This window comes from Zeus faber (genome assembly GCF_960531495.2).
Source record: "Zeus faber genome assembly, chromosome: 8".
In the NCBI taxonomy this organism is placed as follows: Eukaryota; Metazoa; Chordata; class Actinopteri; order Zeiformes; family Zeidae; genus Zeus; species Zeus faber.
The window spans coordinates 25,884,353-25,910,195 of NC_137195.1; the positions used below are offsets into that span (position 1 = coordinate 25,884,353).

The 25,843-nt window shown below is 41.3% G+C and overlaps 1 protein-coding gene across 1 annotated transcript; it reads right to left on the reverse strand.

The window, feature by feature from the left end:
- Positions 1–1,339: 1,339 nt before the first annotated feature.
- Positions 1,340–22,807, reverse strand: slc6a3 (solute carrier family 6 member 3; the record flags this gene model as incomplete). Its single annotated transcript, XM_080005352.1, has 15 exons — positions 1,340–1,363; positions 1,635–1,706; positions 2,308–2,475; positions 5,152–5,252; positions 7,104–7,203; positions 7,356–7,484; positions 8,127–8,239; positions 10,767–10,891; positions 11,534–11,637; positions 12,777–12,911; positions 13,837–13,975; positions 14,817–15,033; positions 18,510–18,641; positions 21,920–22,130; positions 22,751–22,807. The coding sequence occupies 15 exons, from the start codon at positions 22,805–22,807 to the stop codon at positions 1,340–1,342; spliced, it is 1,827 nt and encodes a 608-aa protein (XP_079861478.1).
- Between the last annotated feature and the right edge of the window lie 3,036 nt (positions 22,808–25,843).

Consider the following 25,843-nt stretch of genomic DNA (forward strand, 5'->3'; position numbering starts at 1 on the left):
GTGGGTTTACATTTAAAAATAGCCCAGAAATGTCTCCTTGAAATGTACTTTATTAGACAAAATGACATGGTACGGTACAAAACATCACAGGGCAGAGTACAGTAGCACAAGCATACAGTATAAGACATTGGGTATTTGACGTATGATATCAAGGTCAGTGAGTCTCAATTCCACACTTAGAATAATCAACAAGGTCTTTATATTCAATATCATACAGTACAATACAACACGTGCCCCTATACATTACATTTACTTACACACATATACAGGTTTTTTTTTTTTTTATATATATACTTTGAGTTACATTACACACAAGTTTTAATTGCAGTTGAATAAAAAGCAGCTTTCAGAACAGTCTCGTACTATTGGATTTAGGTTTCTGTAAACGGTAAAAGTAAAGCTTTGTGCTTTTTTTGGGGGTTGGGGGGTTTGAAAAACCCTGCCACAAGCAAATTAAGTAAACTTAGATGTGCTGAGTGAGATTGTCTTAGCAACCAAATACTAACAGTCGCTTTTGAGCAATCGGTCGTTCGGGAATGGTTCATTTTCGCAGGTGGAATAAATTGATTCCACCAGTTATTATTATTATTATTATTAGGCGTCGGCGGGTTGTTTCGATCCAGATAAACACGGAACAGGAAGTGCCTTTCACTGGAGTGATCAATACCTTGTGATTTGCAATCGATCGATGCTTAATGCGGAAGGGTGAGCTCTTATAGAACGGAACTTGCGTGCAAAGTGAGAATTATCTCAGGTTTGGGCGATGTCTTTTGGAGGACATGGAGGACGCGGAGGGCCAGCAAGCGTTTTAACAGTCGTCAGTTTAAAGAAAAAAGACATCGATAGTGACCGGAGACCAGTCAAATATTCCCGTGGTCTTCACTCTAGTTGTCTGCTTGATTAAATACGCACTGAACTTCTCTGAACTACAGGAAATGAAAGGAAAAATATTCTTCATCTTTATCTCTATTTTTGGTACGCTCTCCTTGCAGGGCCTCAAAATGAACGGCAGGTTGAATATCACAGAGTTCCACTCGCCCCAGGTAACACCGGGATGCAGAGGGTCACGGCACAGCTTCACATTGCCATTGATGAAAGTAATGATGACCACGTTTTTATATATATTTTTTATATATATTTTTTATTATTGTTATTATTATCTTTGAAAGGGCTTTAATTCAGCACTTTTAACCAACACCCGCAAACCATCTTCATACTCTCCGTCGTTGACTTCATTGGCGTTGGCGTCCACCCATCCATCTCCCCATCTCTCTCTCTCTTTCTCTCTCTCTCTCTCTCTCTCTCCATCTCTCTCTCACCATCTCTCTCTCTCTCCCCCTCAGACCACCAGCCAGTGATGCAGCTGTGAAAAACAATGATTGGAATGGAATGATTTTAGTAGAGGATGTGTTCCTGCCCAACACACTGACAGTGGCATTTCCAGCCTCATGTTTTGTCCTGTTTTGTATCAACCTGACCAAGATAACAAGTCTGTGTGTGTGTGTGTGTGTGTGTGTGTGTGTGTGTGTGTGTGTGTGTGTGTGTGTGTGTGTGTGCGCGCGCGCGCGTGCGTGCGTGCGTGTGTGTGTGCGCGTGCATGTGCGCGTGTGTGTGTGTGTGTGTGTTGCATTTACCGTGAACTGTCGCACTTCTCCATTGTCCACCAGGTGATGTTCCGTCTCTGGGGTGATGGCGTAAGCTAGTCTCTGATTCAGACATGAGCACATCAACAATTTTTAATTGACATATTGCCTACCATCACTTAAAACTTTAACATTGTGCTTTCGTTCACTTTGAAAAAAAAACTGATGGGTAGAAATAGGTATTTCTATTTTTTTTTTTACATTTTTTTCAAAGAGCGCCCCCTGGTTTCTTGGATCGCAGTTGATCTTTTTTTTCTTCTGACGCTCACGGTGTCAGCAGATGCTCGCTTACATTCGGCCAATCAGTTCACAGTGTCACAGAGGCAAGCCACCCACTCAGCTCAGCTTGCTTTACATGAACCTTTCCACTTCTCACCGGTTGAGTGCTAGTGAGCAAGTTGAATCTTAATTAGGGGAGGCCACGACCTTGCCATTCTTGAGACGATTGAGAGTCATTATGGATAAAACCATAGAAAAGATAATGCTGATCCCTGCAAATGACTACTATAATTGCAAGAATCACCCATTTTTGGGGTGATTCTTGATTCTTTTACAACAACAAAAAACTTAGCTTTGAGATTAGCAACTAAACTGCCTCATGTGCCAAGCCCGAGTTCAACTGCTCATTTTTAAATGCCACGTCATAGCTGCGCCTCCAACTTACGTCGCAGAACTTGCCGGGCAGCGTGCAGAGTTTGTAGATGGCGTAGAGGGGCACCATGGTCATCGATGAGATGGCCAGACACCAGCCCACCATGTTGGCCCACATGGGGAACATGTAGGAGCCATAGTTTGGGGGGTTGAACATAGCGAAGCTCACCACCACCATGAACTACGGAGAGAAGGGCTTGTTAAACTTGCTTCATAGTCGTGTAAGGACCTCAAGCAAATGTCCAGAGGATAAAAAGGAATATACTGTATAAGTGGCTTTCAAAAACATGGCCAGTTCGTCGACTGATCAAAAGATCTGAAAGATAATATATAATACATCAACACATGAGGTAAATGTTTCCGTTATTGCATTTGCAGGAATTGCAGTTAAACAGAGAGCATTTTGGATTAGATAGACAGCAAACAATAAACCAGAAAAATAACCTAAAAATAAACGATGAACAATAAAAAATTGTCAATATACAATAAACCCAATGATACACAATACAACTAAACCTAGAAATAAACAATAAACAAGGAAACATTGGCAAAAATCCCAAATATTCATTACATTTTGCTTAAAATCGAATCTTGTAATATATATATATATATATATATATATATATATATATATATATATACTAATTATTTATATATCTATAAATCCGATAATTATATTTATAGAATAAATAATATAAACACAATTAATATTATATTTCATATGTATATTTTGAAGTCATGTAAAAACATGAATCTGTTAAGCAGATTAATCATTTTGCGATTGTAAATACATTTTAAAGGAGACCTATTATGAAAAACTCAAATTTTCAGTGCTTGTGCACATACATTTGGGCCTCTGATGGGCGTCCTAACACACAAACTGTGATATAAAACATGTCCTGAAAACAAGCCAATCAGCTTTGTTTTCTTCAGTAGAATTTGAACTGGAGCCCGACTGAGTAACTCCACCCACGGCTGGAGCGCCACCGGACCGGCCAGCACCGAGGCTATGAGCTAATCATAGGAAGTGCTCCGTGGTTGGCTTACAGACCAGCACCAATGTTTTAAAAGAATGAGAAATTAAAACCAACGCTCCGTGAAAGAATTGCAGACGATGCAAATGTAAGTATTCGCTGTGTGTTTCTTTCTGTGTGTGTGTCCACGTTAGGACTGTACTGAACGCTGCGGCACGCGATCCGCTGCACGTTTCTCCAAACAAACGTTTCATTTATTTTCTGACGTTTCCGTAATCGAATGAAACAAAACAGCCCCAAGCCCCGCCCTATCCCGCAGTGCTCCGAGCTCCGCCCTGCTCCGGACACCGTGGTGAAAGTCAGAACAAACTTTTCAATGAGGCCTTGTAGATCTAATGTGAGGGAAGATTCAGCAACTGCATTGCTTGTTTCTGGCCTCAAATTTGTTCAGAAACAGATTTTAGTGTATGGATAAGGTGTAATTAGTGAAAGTTTACAGACTACATACAATGGAAGCCGGAGTAAAGCTCAAACCTCATTGGCTCACAGAAATAGGGGCCTGGCTGCACAATTACATTTAAAGTGGCACACACTGAAACAGCCTATTTTGGAACACGATGGTAAAGAGGTATGTTAGAATGGACTGAATGCATAATCAAAGTGGTATTTTCAGCAAAAAACTTCAAAAGCATGTTTTGGGGACCCTAGAGGTATTAACCAGACTCTCCAGGAGTTTTGGGGGATTTCTGCAGTCAAAAATGCTTTTTTGACTGTTTTGCGGCAGCTTTTCTGAAATTCTGTGATACACTACATTTTGAGATGTTACTTTTCATGTTAATTTCATATAAATAACTAAAAAGCCATTTGTCCCCAGTTTCAGGATGATTTTAAGCAGAATACATAATACAAAAACAATTTGAAACAGTTGGAGTTCTCAGTTTTCTTTATTTTATCTGAACAAATAAACTTTTTCTGAAAAAAAAAGGGCTCTGAGTTCCAACATAAAAAAATGCATTCCCCATAATCTGTAGGTACTTAAAAAATTTAACTTCTTTAAACATCTTTTAAAATTTTTTTGTAAATGAATATAAGACAGAACAGTAGGATGATCCTATAACCTATTTGTTAAATACGATCCGGAAATGTCTCACTTTGGCAATACCAGCTACCAAACAAAATGTAAAATTATGGTATTCTGGAAATGATAAGGTTTAGTATAATTATATTGAATCATTTAAGTGGTATATGTGCACACATACCAATCATAGGTTAAAACATTTGGCTGAAGTATAAAAGCCAGAGGTGGTACTCAATGAAGAGCTGTTTGGGAGCAGAAAGAGCCAGCTCTTATTGCTGAGCTGAGCCAAATGATCTGGCTCACCAAAAAGAGCCGGAATCCCCATCACTAGCTGACAGGCCAGGCGGAAAAAAGTTTGTTGACGTGTGGTTGGATTGGGCCATTTTCCACGGTAACAGTGCAGTAATTGGTAAAAATTACGAACCCACTTATGATTGGACCCCCTCATGCGCTAAAAGTGCGGGGACTGATGAAAATTACGAGCTCTCGCATAATATGCACTGATTGGTTTATTTTGCATTGAATTATGCGATCGCAGAATCCTGGAGGGACTGATTAACTTGTGCAAAAGGAGCATATTGGTTCCACTAAAGAAGAGTGATGATCATTGATTAGTTAAGATTAATGGTAATGATAAAATGATAATAAAATGACATTCCCTGCTTCCACTGAAGACGTTTTTTTTGGTCTCGAAGAGGAATTCCGCCTAATAAATTGCCAATATTGAAAAAAACATTGAAAAAAAAATAAATATATATATATATATATATGGAAACGTTGGAAATGGAAGGTTGGGTGAACTCACCAGGAGGAAGCAGGGGCTGACAAATTTCCAGCACAGCCTCCAGTACATGCCTGGCCTCTGACCAATCATCTCTTCAATGTCATCACTAAAACGATCCACTCCTGATGCACAAACAAACAATGCATAATGGTTTCCACAATAGTCTTAGGGTTAGTCCTGATGTCTTTCTTCTAAGGAAAACAAAAGACCTGTCATCAAATATCTGAAATGTTCAAACCAGTTCACATGAAAAATAAGCTAAAATCTGCAATTTACACATTCACTCGAGGCCTTTGCACTGCGCAACCTTTAATAATGGTTCTTTTGTGTACTTCCTCTTTCTTTTGCCTTTCGCTGCCAATGCATTTCTTGTCACCGAGCCAAAAATCCAGACTGACTAGCAGGTATTGAGCATTGCTCAAGGTACTGTGTGAGTGAAAAACCACAGAGGCCACGGGGCTAAAGGTCCCTGTCGGCAGCGACGGGCACCCTGTAAAGGCCTGCCACAGCCTCAGGCTGGACTAATCTGGCTTGCCAGGATCGAGACCTACCCAAGCAAGGGAAGCGTGCTGACCCCTCCGAGGCTCGGACCTTGACAGCACTTAGCTCTGAGTGAATCTCATTGGTGGATAGTTTAACAAACCTGATACAACTGTTTGGTTCAGCCTTTTTACCCAGCCATTAACTGAGAAATGTAGGGTTTGTTTCCTTGGTTTAAAGGATGTCAACTTGTGTCACTTGAAAGGTTGATAAACTGGCCTAATGTCGTACTTGTATCCAATCCAATATCAATGCAGGAGGAACCTCCTAGATGAGTATACCCACTAAAAATAGGCAATTGACACCTTCCCATTGCCAGGAGAAATGAGGTCTTTTTCAGGTGTATCAGGTTCGACTTCACAAACACGCCGGAAAAGGAGCGTGTCATGGTTCCAGTGTGATTGGGAATAAAACAGTAGAGGAGACAGCAACTTGAACAAATTACGACAAAAAACTCTAAAACTTGAAAAATAAAGTATTTTGAGCCGTTCAAAAGAATTGGATCGTTCCTGAACGAAACCAACACTACAGTAGAAGCAGAATGGAGAATCCATGATGCGCCCGGTGTGTGCACTGGTCCTTTGACGGCCGGAAGGACCGGAGGAGCAGGGACGCTCCTCCAGTTCAGAGACCTGCTGGGCACGATGCTGGAGTGGCTCAGAGCCAGGCGGGGAGTGTGGGGTTCTCCACTTTGTTCCCCACACTCACATTTCATGGTCCCCCATGCAGGAAAAAAACCCATAATATTTTACTTTTGAACAAATAACTTCTTATTTTAATTTTGGATTCTAAATCGGATGTGAGATGATTGAATGATACGCGGATATTCCTGTCTATTTACACACTAACGTCCAGAACTTCAACGCGCTTCACATCGCGCCGGTAAAGGGGCCAAAATTAGCGTGCCTACCCAGGTGTCCTGCTTACATCAGAGCCGATCGGAGCTGGAGCGGATAAAAACCTGTGTCTATTGCAGGGTCATTTGACTGTTGATTGTCCCACTGATGACAAATGTTGGAAGTTAGTGGGTGTTACCGAGTTTTCGGCACAGTGGGAAAGGGGTACTAGAAATGCATCTCCAATAAGCTTTGTCTCACTGCTATTTTCTTTAGATCTACAACAAGACTGAGGAACCAGTTGTATCCAACAATTTGATGTGCGGATTAAAACTTTGTCCGCTTTCCTTGCCACCTCAACGCAATTTGGATTCGACCGGAGCCTTGAAGAGGCAAGCCACTTTTATCGAGAAACTAAACAAGAAGCTAGCCTCGGAATTCTCCAGCCTAATTGCTCGGTATGGCAGCGAGGCACAGCAGATCCATATCAGCACAGGTCTCATCAAGCTCCCTAATGTGGCATAAGCTTGGCTGACCATGAAACGGCATGAGACCTCATCCCTTCTTCTTCTTCTTCCCCTTTCCCATTCTTCTCACCGTAGAACCATGCGATGCCAATGGCTTCAATAAGCACTCCAAAGAGAATTGATGTCCCCGCCGCAAAGTGGTCCAACAGAGTAAACACATACATCCCACCCTGGATGGAGACAGAAATATAGAGCTGTTGTTAATGTCAAAAGGCCACTGAGAAACAGTGGTGGTACAGATGAAGTACAAAGGAGGGCAGAGTGTTGTGTCGTACCATTTTGCATAGAACTGTTAGGGTTTAGACATGAGCCACAGACTTACGTTGGTAACGCAAAAGAGGGATATGAGGAAGGTGGAGACTACGATGAAGAGCGTGAAAATCTCCCTGTGCTTGTGCAGGAACTTGAACTCGTCGATCAGCCCGGTGATCACCGACTCCATGCCGCCCATCTTAGGGCAGACGACACATGGGTTTAGGTGCAAAAACTTGGAACAAAAATGCTGGAGGATATAATCTATGAGGACATTTGACATCTATATGGAGCGGCTTCTCATGTGTCGTTGCAAATATAAATGTTTTTTTTTTCCTTCTATTGGTTTTCCTTTACTATTTTAACGATTATAATTATATAATTATTATTATATTATAACTGCTACATCTTGGCTGATATTGGCACCCATGTGGATATTGATGACCTATAGTTGATAATGCTGAAGATCTGATTCTTTGCAAATCACACTGTTTGAGATCTTATTGTTTATTTTGCTTTTTTGACAATCAATTTCCATTAACATATTAATTTGTGCGGATGAATATATTTTTAGCTGATGGGAAATTGGAGTAATGTGTATAGAATAGACGTTGAAGAAGTCTGTAAAAATCTATTTCAGCGTCGATTTATTGATTGGTGAGTCGCCAAAACAGCCCCCTAACCTGGTATTGATTTTTTGTTATATTCTTTTGATTGCTTCTGTTGCTTTCAACACTGACTATTGTTGTTATAGTTTGGATTCCTTTGTTGTTTGGAGATTTTTTGTTATTTTACTATATGATTGCTAATTTGCTGTATTCTAGCGATTGTAAGCACTTACAGCACTATCTATGCCCAAAGTCAGTAGCATGATGAAAAAAATGACCGCCCACACTGAAGATCCAGGCAATGTTGCAATGGCTTCTGGGTAAATCACAAACACCAGCCCAGCACCTAAATACCAGCACATAAAAAGGTCAAATGCACTTATTTTCAGTTGCATTAATCATGGAAATGAAATGCGTATGGGCGAATTGACAAAGGGATTGCACGGCTTTTGCGGGTGCTAAACCGGCGCAAATAACAGAAAAAGCGAGCGTCCAATTCACAAAGCACCGCAAACGGTGGAATGCTAACTGTGCATATAGCACTGGCACACTGAGGCCCTATTTGCGTATTTTAATTCGGTATTATGCATAAATTTGGAGCAAATTTGGCCCCATTTGAGCCTCATTGCAAAAAGCCTCCAAATCATAAACACCTGAGCTAATAGCCACACGCAGTTAGAGTGAAATTATTACCGTCTGCAGAGAGCTGGTGGTAACTGCGCTGCACGATGGTCTTCAGAGAGCTGATGCAATTGAAGCACATTTATAAGGAGTGTCACGCCCAGACTTTCCAGTGATCTGTAAATAATATTTTGACATTATTATTATTATTATTATTATTATTATTATTATAATTATTTTCCTTGGAATTTTTCGGGCCAAAAGTATCTGGAACACAACAATCGCTGAACCCATGGACAAGAATGAGCTGCGTTAAAACCGAATGGTCTCAGACATCTCGTGGTTCGAGTTTGATCCATATCGATCTACATTTGGAGCAGGAATTAGTGAAAAAACGCCGAAAATCGACCGTAAGTAGCAGAATGTTGGCATGCCTTGATTAGTTTGTGGAGTGGGCGCTTTGTGACATCCTCATCCAATTTGTTATATATGTTGAGGTTGTGGCTCTGGGTGATTCCCAACCGGCGAGGTCCGCGATGTAGGGCTGCACGATCAGTCGTATTTTAATCGTCATCGCAAAATGAACATACATGATAAACACATTGCAAAACATTGCCTAAAATGCGATGAATAAGAAAAATATTTTAGAATTGTTTTATTTATTTATTTATTTATTTATTTATTTATTTATTTATTTATTTATTTTTAATCCATCCGAGTGAGCGACCCCATCTGCGATCGATTGACTAGTGGACTCGTTCTCTGCAGAGGACGTGGAGCAGACACATGGCTCTCTGGTTGAAAGCGCTCCCAAACAGGCAGTGATGCAGCAAGTAATGCTTGGAAGTAATGCTGCATGGAAGTAATGCTGCATTCAATGGAACTGTAATTTGAGTTGTTTCCACAACGTTCTTTTTATTTTAAGAGATGTTTTTGTTGAGTTTAGAAATAAATGTGTCATTAGCTTGGTTATGAAATAATTGTGTTGTTTGTGTGTTTTCATACTCCAGATGCCAAAGATATGCCCAAAGTCAAAGACAATAAAGAAGCAGTGGGCATAACGTCCACCCTGCAAACTCGGAAATTTGTAATTGGTGGCGGTAGTGATGCTGCGTTTCATGGGAACTCTGAAAACTGTAATTCATAACTAACACGACTAACCTGGACCCTATTGCTACCTGTAGGTATTTTTTTTTTTTAATAATTATTATTACCGTCACGGCATCCCAAGGTAACAGAACGGATAACAGTCCGTGGTGGTTTTCAAAACACACTCCAAAATCAACTTGTTAAAACTTTGACTAACTTATTGTACAAAATAGACGTTACAAACATTGACAAAAACGGTTCCATAATTCCTATTAAACTCAAAATATATCAACAAAACAACAAAAAATTGGGAGGGAATATTGATAAAGTGGTCAAAATTGGCATTAAAAGACAGATGGCATTGAATCTCATAGTATAGGACCATGGACAGCACCGCTGCACCCGAAAGGCTGCTGCGTTAGTCCTGCACTGAAAAAAGGAACTTTGTGACAGAGTAAAATATATGAAATTAACTGTCATAATTTCTACATGGTAATATTAAGATTCAGTGAAAACTAAAATTTCTTAAGTAAGTTAAGTATATACACATTTTATTCATGTAATAAATTAACTGTGTGGGAAGAGTAACTATTACCATAGATTTACTCATATTATTTAAAGGTTTTATAGTCACTACACATAAAGTAAATTTTAATCTAAAAGTGTAGCGTGTTTGCATCTGCACATTGCCGTGGATCTGTAATCATGCACAAAACAAGAGCAAATTGCACTGCAAATGTTGTGGCCGTGTTTGTGCTGTCATATCATTAGCACAATATATTTTGTGAATCAGAACTAAGCCGGCGCAGATCCAAGCACAATTGATGTGCAATTCATGGCCGCAATCCGTTCTTTGTGAATTCGCCCCATAGATAGATAGATAGATGGACAGACAGACAGACGGACAGACGGACAGACTGATAGATGGATAGATGGATAGATAGGTAGGTAGATTGATTGATAGATAGATAGATAGATAGATAGATAGATAGATAGATAGATGGACAGACAGACAGACAGACAGACAGATGGACAGACTGATAGATGGATAGATGGATAGATAGGTAGGTAGATTAATTGATAGATAGATAGATAGATAGATAGATAGATAGATAGATAGATAGATAGATAGATAGATAGATAGATAGATAGTAAAACTGCACCGTCTCTGGCGACTTTGTCCAGAGCCACGTTGTGTTTTTGGGACATGTAGCCGAGGAAGGAGAACACCACAAAGCCAGAGAAGAAACTCGTCAAGGAGTTGATGGAACTGGTGATGATGGCATCTCTGGATCAATTAAATCAAATTAAGATACAAAACACAGAATCAATCGTTGTTTTTTTTTTTAAGATGATCGCCAGCAGGCCTCAACATGGCAAGACTTTTTGGGATGTTTTAAAGATACTTAGATATACAGTATATAGATATAGGATTTCCGATTGGAATTTCGGTTGACATTAGAAGCTGTAGCCTTTCCGAGTCCATTACCTCTACTCACTGGTGGCTAGAATCACCATGTAGAAATTCTAAAAATGTTGTTGATGCCGATGTGCAAATTTTGTCACGTCGATGTTACAGATTCATAAAAAAATGAACATGCATGAACATACACATGCATCTTGGTAAGTAAATCGTGGTCAACTCTTAACCAATCAGTAATCAGTCGATGGAACTTTCCCTTTGAGAAGTCCATCAGCCAGATATACAGTCAGCAAGGAAGACAGATAGTCAGTGAATCAATCAATCAATCAATCAATCAATCAATCAGGAATTAAAATCTCTCAAACTGTGAGCATAAATGGAAATAATTGAAGCCCTATAATGGTGGTTAAGTGGAGGAGCTTCACAAACTTTACTTCACATCTGTGTCAGAGGAGGCTTATCCCCCTCTCCCTGTTGATCGCCACCTTCCCCCATTCCCCTCTTCACCTGTAGCAGTTGTTGCTGAATTTGTTGTAGCTGGAGAAGGCGATTAGCACACCAAACCCCACGCCCAGAGAGAAGCAGATCTGGGTGGCGGCCTCGATCCAGACCTGAGGGAGCGACAGAACAAGCGCACTCGTGTGAAGCGGCAAACAAAAGGCCCAGGAGAGAGAGAGAGAGAGAGGGTGGTGGTGGGGAGGGGGGTTATTAGGGATAATTGCAGAAAACTCATTCAACAGTAGTAGATGAAAGACACTTGTGAATACTGGGGGGTAATTTTGCAAATTACTGCTCAATGCATGTGTCTAATCTAATTTTCAAATTGCTACCGTGCACCTCTCTCTCGCCTTTTGCTTTTGTCTTGTTTTGTATTTCTTTCTCTTTCCATATCAGTCCATCAGTTCACAAACGCTCATTTGCTGCACTCCTGGTTGGTATATTGGTAAATATAGTATTTTAATAGGTTGCAGTGACCATTTTTATGCTCCTCTGCTCTCCTCTCTGTACGCACTTAACCCAATACCACACAAACTATCACAAGAAATTAAATGTACTACAAATATTGCCTATCAGTTACATTTCATAACTGTGACAAAATAAGTAAAATAAGTAAACTATGGAAATTAGCTCGTGTTGCAAAATCAAAATTGCAAGGTTGTACTAAGTCATCAGTTCCAGCGAGATTGCCGAGTGTGTTCATCACAATAGCTCCAAGTTTCAAACTGAAAATAAGAACTATTACCAGTAATTTTTAAGTGGTTAAAGGGATAGTGGTATATTGACAGGGTTAATTTCATTGTAAATAGTATGCATTTCAAGAAAAAAAGGTGGAAAACACTGGTCTAGATGTAATTTATATGGTATTGGGAATGTTTGCAGTCATACGCAAAAGATGATGCACCCTTAGCAAAATGTTGTGTCACTGAGATGAGGTTTCACCATAATTTTCATAGTTTGAACTACACTATTGTCAGTATTTTATTATGTTCGTAAAGTAGTATTAGTATTATTCATTTTAAAAGTCGGGAGTTAGGATTCCCACATATTGTTAGAAGTGCTTGGTGAGGAAGAAGAAATGTGACAATTGCAAATGTCAAGGGCTCACTTGAATAAGTCTCCCTCTCTACCAACAGCCTCCCATCGCCCCCCTTTCTGCCCTTCTCTTGCCCCCCTGTTCCACTCACCTTAATTGTATTTTCCCCATAGCCCCCCACTGCAACACGCCGCCAGCCCACCCTCCGATGCTCACCTTGGCATCGCAGAGCTTCAGGAAGTCAACGGAGAGGTAGGCCTTAATGCCATCCATGGCCCCCGGCAGAGTGACTCCCCTGACCAGAAGCACGGTCAGAACCACATAGGGCATGGTTGCTGTAATCCACACAACCTGGATATGTAGACACAGTATAAGATTTTAGAGCAAACCAGTGACCTGGTGTCAAGGCATGTTTCACCATGGGGAAAAATGCAATCAAACCAAATATGTATGTGGCATTAGAAATTTAAACTGGACCAACATTAAGAGCCTGGATGGGACATACCTCTTGTGAATAGTATGTCCATTTTAAACAAGTTTCAGAGGCAGGCTGTAGTCTAGAGATGACCTGATATAGGGTTCGGCCAATGGCATATAAAATAGTGTTGTCAACAAAAAAAATATGAATGTTACAGAGCTGAGTTGTGAAGAAACGGTTGTTTATATAACATGTATATAGTAGGGGACCCAGTAGAGATCCTTGTGACACACCATTACTTATCTCTACCGTGAGATGGATAGTTGTAGATACAATAAATGTTGTTTCATAACACACAAGAGAGTTGAATATCTATTACAGTCCCATAGGACAGTACTAATTTGCTAAAACATAGAAGAGGTCCAACCCAAAGGTATACTCTAATTAATAAAGTGCCAAATTTCCAAGTGGCACACACATTCAAAGATATGTATATTGCAAGAGCAGAAGTAAAACATGGTTGAAGCCTTAGAACAAAAGCTTATTTTTTGTTTTCAATGTATTATTTGAATACATGTTTGGTTTTGTCTGTGAATTTCTAATAGCCAGTGATATCATCCTTTCTCTCAATCGTCACAACCTCTAAAGAAAAGTAATAAAAGAGATCTGGTCTTTGGAGCAATCTTGTGTAAACTTTGTTAACTAAGATTTTAAATCCAAAATAGTATGAAAACATACCATACCGTATGAACGAACTTCATGTCTTCCAAACAATAGTCAATCACAATATTTGATTTACTTAGAACATGAAGGAGTAGTTGTTATACTTGTATCTAGGTAAGGACTTTAAATGCATACCTTTCCAGATGTTTTGACCCCCTTCCAGAGGCTAAAGTAGAGCAGAACAATCACTACAGCCAGGCAGGAGGTCAGCTGCCAGCGTGGACGACCGAGGTCATCAATACCTCCGCTGTCCTGGATGTGGAGCACCCCTCGTCTGTGGCACAAATACACGGCCAGAGTTCGTGCTTAGAGTTCACCACAGCTACGTCCTACAACCTTGATCAACTTTGAACAATACAACGACCGACGACCCGGTTTGATAATGATGAGATCTAAGATAACATTTGTACTCAGAATGTTAGATTTATTATTAAAATATGACATCTAAAGCAAGGATTTTAATTTCATTTGATGAAATCCTTCACAAATAATACTAGATCAGTTACTAAGTCCACTCAATGACAAAAAATGACAACCTTCAAACCTCGACTGTCTCAGAATGTCAGTACAAAGGAAAAATGAAACTTAATCTATGTCTGTGGGAGACGAGACAAGATCAGTCAGAAGTTTTGTTCAACCCAGGCAGTGGAAAATTGTCGCCAGGTGGAAGTGTAGGAATAGCAACCTGCCAATTTGACCAGCGAGGATGAAATGCCTTCACTGTCACAACAGTACAACCCCTCGCAATTCCACCGAATAGGGGACACCTGGTCAGCCTCCCGCTGAGGGACGGCTACATTAGCAAGATGCAAATGGTCTCATTTCAAACTCCATTTCTGGAAACAAACCAAAAAAAAAAGACCTCATCATAATTGCTATTGTGCAGACGATAACCCACTGCTGAAACTTGAGTATACTATCTGGAAGTTTACACGATAACGTCCATCTTACCCCTCAGGGCACCACTGGTTCCTCGATCACTAAAAATAATTTATTTGTCCAGAAGATCAAAATAGAAAAATGTTTAAAACAGCAAAACTGGAGCGGCAAAATGCCTGAAAGCTTTTCTCATGCTTTGTCTCTACACTAATGTCTTAATTTGTCATGTGACTCACTCAAAGTACTCCTGGGCGGGCGTGGCCATGTGCGAGTCGTTGACGGTGCTGTTATCGGCCCAGTCGGAGCAGTTGGGGCTGTTCCAGGTGTTGTTGCAGTGCACCCAGGGCAGCTCGCTGGTGAACGATGAGAAGAGGTAGAAGAGCGCCCAGGAGATGATCACATTGTAGTAGAACCCCACATAGAGGGAGATGAGGATCACGGTGAAGCCCACACCTGTTGGAACCAGCGGCATGTCATCAGTATTGGGCCTGATTTTACGATTTGGTAGGAGGGTGTCTTTGCAGAATGGCCATTGGTCAAGTTAGGAGAGCAGAGCACTAGGTGTCAATCCAGACAAATGAAGGGGAGAACATGGTCTAACTCACTTAAAATAAGCCTGACAGTGTAAATAACAAATGGATATCTATCAGTTTTCAAAGTATCACCCCTTATGCCCAGTCGCCCTTTCTCATTTGTTCTCGTAATAAGATAAAATAGGACACGGAAACACCTTATTGATCGCCGTGGGGGGAATTCAGGGCATTTTGCGTAAGCATGTGTTAAAGTTTACTCACAGGTCATTTTACTGTCAGCCTTGGTCCTTATAAAACTTTTGCGAGCAGTAAAGTAATATATAATTATCTTTTATCTATGTACATCCACACCCTGGCTGGACAAACCAGGAGGAACTGACAAGAGGGGGAGAACATGTGAAATCCACTCAGACAGAACATGGAACTGGCACTGAACCCACCCGGGGCTCGAGCTCCTAATTCCCTTGAGCCTGCATTACTGTTCATAAGACACTCAAAGACCAAAGAACTCCTTTCAAACTTTTTGCATTCCCGATAACTGCTCTTTTTAATGTCTTTCGTTTTATCTACGGCTGTGATTTTCCTCGCTAAACCTTTTGTTAACGAGCGTGTCCAGAACCACAGCTCGTCAGCTCCTTTGTAACCACGTTATATCGTAGCGGTCCATCTGTCTCTCCCCTCTCGGTCTTCGTCTCTGTCCTTCTCTCCAAAGACATTGATCTGGAGAGGAAATGGCTTTGGTTGATTTGAGTAATTACTGTTGATACGAGCGTGCACACACGTGTGCATGTGTACGTAGTGTGTGTGTATGAGTATGTACTGTATGTTGTGTGTGTGTGTGTGTGTGTGTGTCTGTGTGTGTGTGTGTGTGTGTGTGTGTGTGTGTGTGTGTGTGTATGGATAATTACTGTTATCCCCCCGTGGAGCCACAAAGAGACAGAGTGAAGTGTGTGATTAGAATGTCAACGCACTCAGTAGGTCTCTGACAGACAGATATACACACACACACACACACACACACACACACACACACACACACACACACACACACACACACACACACACACACACACACACACACACACACACACACACACACACGGAAGACATGCTCAGCGTGGGCCACCTTTGGACACACAAGGACGCGGTCTAACAAAGGGCATCATCGGTCTGAAGCCACAGATGCTGCTCTGATGAAGGTGGCATTTGAAGCTCACAGGTCTGATCAAAAGATGTTGCCATTTGACAAGAAGAGGCCGTATGCAGAAATCTGACATCCTTGAGGTTTAGGGTTTCTTACCTCACATAATGAAGAAAGAAGATCCTATGAATTAATCAAGAGATCTTCCCAAGCGAACCTTCAGGGAGTGACATCCCGAGCGTTGGGTTTTCTCGAGGATAAAAATGATTGAGCCTATTCTATCTCGAGACCAACAGCACTTCGTAGAAACAGGCATTCAGTCATGACTTAACACGCATATTATTTCATAAAGGTGAATGCATATGAAGGAGAAAAGCACAATGCACGTAAGACAATGCAAGGGTTGCCTTGGCTATGACCATAACCGTTCAACACAACCCCAAAACTGCACAGTGATCCACTCAAACCTCTAACTTCCACCAGCAAAATCAATCCCTCTACAAAAAAAACAAAAAAACAGGATATCTTCTACATAATCAAATTTTGCCTTCAGAAGGCTCCAAAATGCCATCAGATGGACGGACACAACTGATAGCCATTGTACACATATTAGTTCATTTAGTTTGTATTTTGTATCAGCATGGACAGATCAGAATAGTAGAGTTTAGGTCAGGACCAGAACAGCAATAGCTTATTGTTTAAGCCTATTGTGGCACGGTGGCGCAGTGCATTGCACTGCTGCCTCACAGCAAGAAGGTCCTGGGTTCGATTCCCGCCTGGGGCGCCGTTGGCACCGTGCTCCGGCGGGTTATCTTCCAAAAACAGGAGCCTTTCTGTGTGGAGTTTGCATGTTCTCCCCGTGTTCACATGGGGTTTCCTCCACCTCACGTCAGTAAGGACCCCCACCAAAAACATGCACCCATCATCGTCTGACCAGCGATGGACACTCATCACCTGGTCCCCGGGCGCGTCCACGTATGCTGCCCACTGCTCCTGGCTGTGCCCCCAGAGGAAGGACAAGCCAGGATGGGTCAAAAGCAGAGGAGCCATTTCACCGGCCACCATCAAGCATGTGCGTGTGTGTGTGTGCAAGCATGTGTTGTGGAGTGTCGTGTGACGATTAAAGACTGTTTCTTTCTTCTTTCTGTTTCTAAGGTGTAAAATAAAGGTAATCAATAAAATCCTAAATTCAATTCTGAAAGTGCTAATGAGACAGAGGCTATAGCACCTAGGCTATAGATCAGGGTGATCCTCTTGATGTCATATTTCAATTTCTAACCGCACCTCCAGTTTCTGTTTGGGGAGAAATGGATGGGGAAAACAGGAGGTGAAACTGGCTGGAGTTGGCCCTTAAAATCGGTGTGTGCAAATCTGTGTGCCTCGATTGGTGGAAATAAATAGAGTTGCATTGATCCAAATAAAATCAGATTGATCAGAGGACGATGCAGCTCAATATGTATTTAAATATTACGTATTCAGTGAAAGCGAGATGAATCCCTTGGTCCCTCAGTAGCTTCTTTAAGACGTAGATCAGCCTCAAGGAGAAGGTTTGTTTGGTTAAAAAAAAAAAAGCAAAATGTTTTGGCTTTACTTTCATTAAGTTGTAGAAAGTTGTCTTCATCCTTGCCAATTTCTATGTGTGTTTGTCATAAATGTATACCAGACATATACATAATGTTTTGAGTGTGTATACTAGATGTTTAAGATACAGCAAAAAAAAATTGAAATGCAAATAATGCATTTGTATGGCCCAACAACATATTTTTACAAAATCCTATATCCTGTATAGCCGTGCGGCAGAATGCCATTTTATTTTGCTGTCATTGCCAAACAAACAAAGCAGGGCAGGAGGAGAGCGGCTGAACGCTTGAACTAAGTAAACTGTGTTATTTGACTTTGCTCTATGCTCTGTCGGCGTCTGCTTGTGTCTGGATGCGTCCCTCATCCCTTCATCCCTCCATCCCCATCATCTGACAGAGGAATACGGCGAGACTAAAAGCCCAATTTTTCACTCACCTTCCATCTGAGTGCCAACACTATCTGATTTTCTTGGGGGAGGGGGTAAACAATGCCTGACAGAGAGACAGGCAGGGAAACTAAGTAGTGTGTGTGTGTGTGTGTGTGTGTGTGTGTGTGTGTGTGTGTGTGTATGTATGGGTGTGGGTGGGTGTGTGGGAGCGTGTGTGTGGTCTAGTTCGTCTTGAGGTGACAGGGGACACACACGAGGGTGGGTGTGTTTGGGTCATTTATGTCACCTTTGAATATGGGGCAGATCTTCCAGACGCCGGCCGCGCCCTCACGGTTGTACTGTCCCAGAGCCAGCTCCATGTAGAACAGGGGCATCCCCGCAATCACCATGAAGAACAGGTAGGGCACCAGGAAGGCACCTGCACAGGACACACACACACACACACACACACACACACATATGCAGGGACATAAATGGTTTCACTCTGAAAAATAAGAAATAAAAACATTAAAAAATAAATGTAATGAAAAAACAGGAATGGAAACAAGCAAGTCAACAATAATAAACATAATTATAATAAATAACAATACCAATTGAAACTTTTAGAAATTGACACTGTAAAATATGTTTACTAACTAAAATAGAAAATATTCTGACACACTGCCGCTAATTCTTTAAATATTTCAAAATACATAATTCTGTTTATTTTCACCACTTATTTTCTGTTTCTGGAGTACAAGTAGTAAAAAATAAATAAATAAATAATAATGATGATAATAATAATAATAATAATAATAATAATAGATATGGCTGCAGGCAGCAATACATGGGGTCCAGAATTTACACCAATTACAGTTTTTCGAGTTCCCACGGCCGACGCTCCTCTTAACACAAACATTACTACTAAAACGATTTACAATTTTATCCATTCTCCATTGAAGGCAGCATCGGCTGACGTGATGATGCAGTGACATGCAGAATTACTAATACAAGCCAATAAACTTTTTTGCGTGTTGGGATTTTATCCAAAAAATTAGGAAGTGGCTGTCACAACATGCAGTCCACAGAGCCCTGCCTCACGGTGTCTCTGTGGAAGGAAATCACTCCGTGTGGATGATTCCAACAACACGGTTCCACTCAAACGGATTGAACACTGCATGTCCCTCAGAGACATTTCATCAACTTTTGAAACCTTTGGGACTAAAATAAAAACAGACACGATCCGGACCCGTCGCTCTGGAGCCGCAAGCAAACTCATTGTGTGCGGACACAAACACGGAATATGTTTTGGACTCTTTTTGAGTGCTACACTTTGTGTGTCAGGACTGGCTCGAATGCCACTGGAGGTACACGACACTTGGTTAGATGCGAACAGAATGCGTTTATATTTAGTATCAAATATGAAATATCAAAAGAAAAGCACCGCCGACGCTAAGCAGGGAAGATGATATACACACACACAGAGTCCACGTAGCACGTAGCTCACATGGTGCGAACGCGTATTCCTAGCCACAACCTGTACATTTATAACAAATTGGATGATGATGTCACAAAGCATCTTACTCCACAAACTCATCTCGCTCCTTAACCCGAACCGAAGTTTTGGAACCTTGGCGCGTGGGCGACGCATGAACGGTCGCCTACTTCCGGTCAAATTTCATCTGTCTTTCACTAATTCCCGCTCTCTAAGTGGATTGATATGGATGAAACTTGAACCGTGAGATGTCTGAGATGTCCCGGTTGTAACGAGACCTCAACTCTGTCCCGAGCTCCAGCGGTTGTCGTGGGCCAGACACTTTTGGCCCGAAAATATTTTTCGGGCTGAAAGTGTCTGGCCTGGCCTCTGGTGTAATCGCAAGGAGAAAAATAATAATAAAATCCGAACAATAACAATTGTTATTGTTCAGCCCTGCTGGCTGGACCCCAAATAGTAATACAAATGAAAATTGCATTTATAATAATAATAATAATGATAACAATTTGTAATAATTAATTAAAAACGAGATAGATGGAACAAAATCACAAAATCATAAAGATTATAGAACTCGTCTCATACATAACAAAAATGTATAGAAAAATAATATTCTTAGTCCACCTCAAACTTTGAGGCTGATGTTATGAATCCCAACACCTATGGAGTTTATATAATAATATAAATACATATATATTTAAATATATAATATATAATAATAATGAGTAATAATAATAATAATTATTATTATTACTTATTATTATTATTATTATTATAAATAATAATTGGATGAAACCTTGCCCATTTCATCGTAATGACTTCATTTTCAGACTAGATGTCAGTGAAAACTCCATAGACACCGTGAACCCAGAGAATCGGGATTGGTGGTCATAACGACGATCAACAGTTCATTTTAATCCGCAGTTTGGCATGAGGGCGATGTCGTACCTTCAATCGGGCAGGAGCCTTGGAACTAAGCGGGGCATCTGTCCGTTTCTGCTACGGGCAATTATGACCACTCTTAAACATAATAAGAGCTCTATGTTAAACAGCTGTAATTAGGCCCCAGCGATTGTTGCAGCTAATCTATGCTGCAGCAGCTGTGCAGGGTTTTCTCCCATTTTGATCTCTCTGAAGAGGCCCGGACCTCAAACGACACGCTCACGCCAAGAATCACACACGCATGCAGGTAAAAACACCACTACAAGAACACACACACACACACACACACGCACACACACACACACACACACACACACACACACACTGTCTTTCCAGGCTGGTAGACAAATCATTTTCATTCTTCTCTCCCACTTCCTTCCTTCCTTCCTTCTTACCTCCCTTCCTTCCTTGTTCACCCCCTACCTGTCGTGCTCTCTTCCTTCCTTCCATCCTTCCTTCCTTCTGCCCTCTACCCTTTCCCCCTCTTCCTTCCTCCTTGCTTCCATCCTATCTTTCTTCCCCTGATCCTTGCTCACGTGCTTCCTTTTATACTTCCTATCTTCCTTTCTTCCTTCCTCTTGTGCATCCTCCATGCCTACTTCTCTTCCTTCCTTCCTTCCTTCCTTCCTTCCTTCCCTCCTCTCTGTTCCACACCAATCCCTTCTCACCTCCCCGCCTTCATTCCTCACTCCCTTTTCTTCCCTCCTTCCTCACTCCCTTTTCTTCCTTCCCTCCTTCTTTCTGTTCCACGCCGATCCCTTCTCACCTCCCTGCCTTCATTCCTCACTCCCAGCCTCCTCTCCTTTCTTTCTTCCACCCTCCCTACCTTTCTTCCTCTCTACCTTCCACCCTCACTCTGTTACTACCTCTCCTTCCTTCCTTCTTCCCCGAATACCTTTCTCCCTCTCTTCCCTCCTTCCTTATTTGCTTGCTTCCTTCTTCCCTCAATACTTTTCTCCCTCTCTTCCTTCCTTCTTCCACCCCTCCCTTCCTTGCTCCCTTGCTTCCTTCCTTTGTTACTGTATTCCTTCCTTATGTCTGCTCTTCCACTGTCACTTCTCACATTTCTGTCAGCCTTCCTTACTTCCTTCTTTCCTTCTTCCCTCCTCCCTCCCTCTCTTCTGATCCCCCTTCCATCCTCCCTCCCTCTCTCATTCTTACTCCTTTTCCGTTCCCCTCTTTCGCCCTTCCCCCCACACTCCTTTTCCACCTGCACCCCTCCCTTCCAACCCCATCTGTTCCTCTCAGCCCACATCTTTCCTCCCCCTCCCCCAGTGTCTCACCCCCTCCGTTCTTGTAGCAGAGGTAGGGGAACCTCCAGACGTTGGCCAGGTCCACGGCGAAGCCGATTACGGAGAGCAGGAAGTCGATCTTCTTGCCCCAGGTCTCCCTCTCCTCCCCCACGCAGGGTGCTACGGAGGCCGGGGCCGGGGCCACCAGAGTGCTGGAGGTGAACTGGACGCCGTTCTGCTCCTTCACCAGGATCAGCTCCACCTGGTAGAAACAGGAAAAGTGAGTTCGTTTTAGAAAATAGCATGGAGTAATATTACAGGCGAAAAATTTACTAAAATAGTGATGAAAGGTTTGATTTTTTTTATTGACAAATAAAAAAGAGACTTTTCGCTCGTCCGATTCAGTTGGTGTGACAAATGGTGAGCAAGGGAAGACTTCCAGAACAATGAACGAGAGTCAGAAGAGTAGGTTCGGCTCTGAGTTGTAAATAGAATTCTCACTGGAATCATTTAATTCTGTGACAATTATATTTTTCGGTCACATTATTTATATATTATGGAAAATGTATTTCCCATATTTATTTTGTCCCGAGTAATTATTTCCAGTTAGCGAGTGAGGTTCTCTCGCTTGCTCACCCACTCTTTCGCCGCAGTGACTCCCAACTCCAGATTTTTTTTCACCAGGACCGAATCGTTCCGAATCGTGAATTTCCCACCACTAATATAAAATCACATCATAACGAAATAACACAAGGCCAAGATAGAGTAAAACATAAAACCAGCGAAGGCATTTGGTTTACACAGTGTTTTGGGTCATGTTAAAGGATTTGTTCCAGGTGACAACTGGACATTTTTTAAGAAGCCATCAAAACATCCTCTGACCTCTTTGGGGCCCATGGCGTTGCAGGCGGGTTTCTCTTGGGCGACCACGGACGACATGAGGCTGACAGGAGCTCTCCCTCTGAGAATGGAGGGCGCACAGCGGCAGGGGAGAGGGACACACCGGCGAGGGGTCGGTTCAGGTGGTGGTTTTGGGAAGTGGGGATGGTGGGTACTGCCGAGTGACGGATGAAAAGAGAAGAGTCTGCGGTCGGGGGAAAGAGTAGAAAAAGAAAGACAGGAGACAGGGTTGGGGTCGCGAGTAAAATATTAAAATGCAGGTGAGGGGTGGGGGGGAGTCTTGCGAATCTTGTCTGATTTGCAGCTGGTTGGTCACCATTTTGATTGTCGACAAACTTGCTGCGTATCAAACATATTTGTGCCGCAGATTGATCATTTAGGAAAATAACTCACATTGAATTAATGTACAATCACGTTTGATTGTCTTTATATATATATATATATATATATATATATATATATATATATATATATATATATAATTACCAAAACAAACAGGTCCAATATTAATGTTTTCTTTTCAATTTCATATTTTTCCTTTTATTAATTTAATTCCTTTATCTAATTTTGTTTTTTATTTCAATTAAATATTTTAGAAATCATAGTAAATGTGTACTTTAAGATTATGCAACATGGCTATTCTGAAAAATATTAATATTTGTCATATGAAATATAAAATATGAAAAACAAGAAAAGGTTGTTTTGCAAGCTCAATCGATATAATATTGACTCTGGGATCCTCTGAGCATTTTTGAAACTAATTTCTGATGATCAGCAACACACACACACACACACACACACACACACACACACACACACACACACACATGAATATATACTATATATATATATAAATATATATTCATTAAATTTATTATATTATGTATTGTATATCAAAACAAAGACAAACTTTTGGTCCCACAAGTTAAATGCAAAAAAATAGGTACATCTTCTCCTTCAATGTCCACTGGGAAAAGCAATATCTAAAAAGTGCCGAAACTCAGGCTCACTGATAGAACTGGATTTCAGGGATGGAAATTTTTAAATTCTAAAATAAATCATCCAACATCAAATGAAAACAACCCGGAAAAAAGACTCACCTTTTTATTCAAACAAAGGTTGGAAGCTGTTGTTCCGTCAGTGAGACGATGACAGTTTAGTTTCAGTCGTACTGATGCTCTTCCCTGCACCGCACAGCGATGGTGACCATGTCCATAGATCCCCGCTGAGTTGAATCCAGATGAGGCGAATGGAGAGAGGGAAAGAGAGGGGGAGAGAGGGGGAGAGAGCAAGACAGAGAGAGAGAGAGAGAGAGAGGGGAGGGGGGCGAAAGAAAAAAGAAGCAGAGCTAGGACCTAGATAGGGCACTGATGGGCAGAAAGTGACGATAGAGGAGTCTGAAGCCTTGAGTGTGGAGGTAAAGGACAAGGAGGTCAAAAATCCAGAGAGGGAGCAATGGAGAGAAAACCAAAAGAACAAGTGGGACCGTCCTCCTCCTCTCCTTTTTGGCGTCTTCTCGTGCTTGTGATGATGGAGAGTGCCTGGACACCCTGTGGTCTGGTCCCACTATGGAGATCTGGGACCACCCTTCAAATATGAGTCTCTCTCACACACACACACACACACACACACACACACACACACACACACACACACACACACACACACACACACACACACACACACACACACACACACACACACACACACACACACACAGTGAGAGAGACACACCAACTCTCACACTCTCTCTCTCTCTCTCTCTCTCTCTCTCTCTCTCTGTCACTCCCCTGTTGCTTTCCTCCCTGCGTTCAGCAACTCCCAACGCACACACACACACACACACACACATACACACACACACACACACACACACACACACACACACACACACAAACCAGCCGAGCACCCATCTTTCCCCTTCACTAAGACTCACTCGTTTTGATACGTTTTCTCACTTCCTCTGAAGGGATTCTGGAATATCCTGATTCCCTGTGTTGTTGAAATGAGGCCAGGAAGGGATAAAGAGAGTAAACGACATCAAATAAAATGTAAAAACAAACAAAACCAATAGAAACACGAAATAGAGAATACAAGTGCACACACAGATGCATAAACATTCAAAATGTGTGTGTTCCTGTTTACATGTTGAAATAGCTTATTCATACAAGTCCATATAAGGTCGTCACACTGATGTGAGGGTAAGTACATTTTTCATTTTTATGACATTTTCTTAATCACTAAATGCTCAGGACCAATATATGTGTCTGTGTGGAAAGTAACGGATTAAAACTACATCATTACTGTACATAAGTACCTTTTTCAAGTATCTGTACTTACAGTTCATATGTTAATTCGGTTTTCAGGGACATTGCTTTGAAATATAGTGGAATATAAGTCATTTTATTCCACTATATTTCAAAGCAAATACTTTTTCTTCTTTTTACTCTACTACATTAATAACATTCAAGTTATTTAGTTAGTTATTTACCAATCCACTGAACCAAACCAGTTGTATATTATATTGGATGGACAGACAGACAGACAGACAGACAGACAGATAGATAGACAGATAGATAGATAGATAGATAGATATTAAATTATATTCAATTTAGATTATTATAGGCTCATATGAAAAATACTTGTAACACTAAGTTCATTTATAGGTAATTTCATATATACTTTTACTTAAGTAGAAATATCAATGCTGCTTTCACTTTCACTAGTAAATTTGTGTCAGGGTATCTGTACTTTCACTGACGCATAAAGGTATGCGTGACTTGCAAATTTCCAAAGAATAGAAAAGAATAGAATAGAACATCGTCATCTTCATAAGTAGGAAATCCTTTCTTCCCATTGGCAAATTTAAACTGTTAATTGACGTAAAAACCTTTCCAAACACATCGCAGACTTTCAGTTGTTCCCTCCGCTCCTTCTGCTCCCCACACCCAAAATCGTATTACCGCCGATGTCCACCAGGCCTGAATGGAATCAATCCTAACACAGCGGCCTCCCCCGTTTGAAATCTTAAAGTGCCAAATTGGGCAAACGGGGGGAAGGGGGGCCACAAATAAC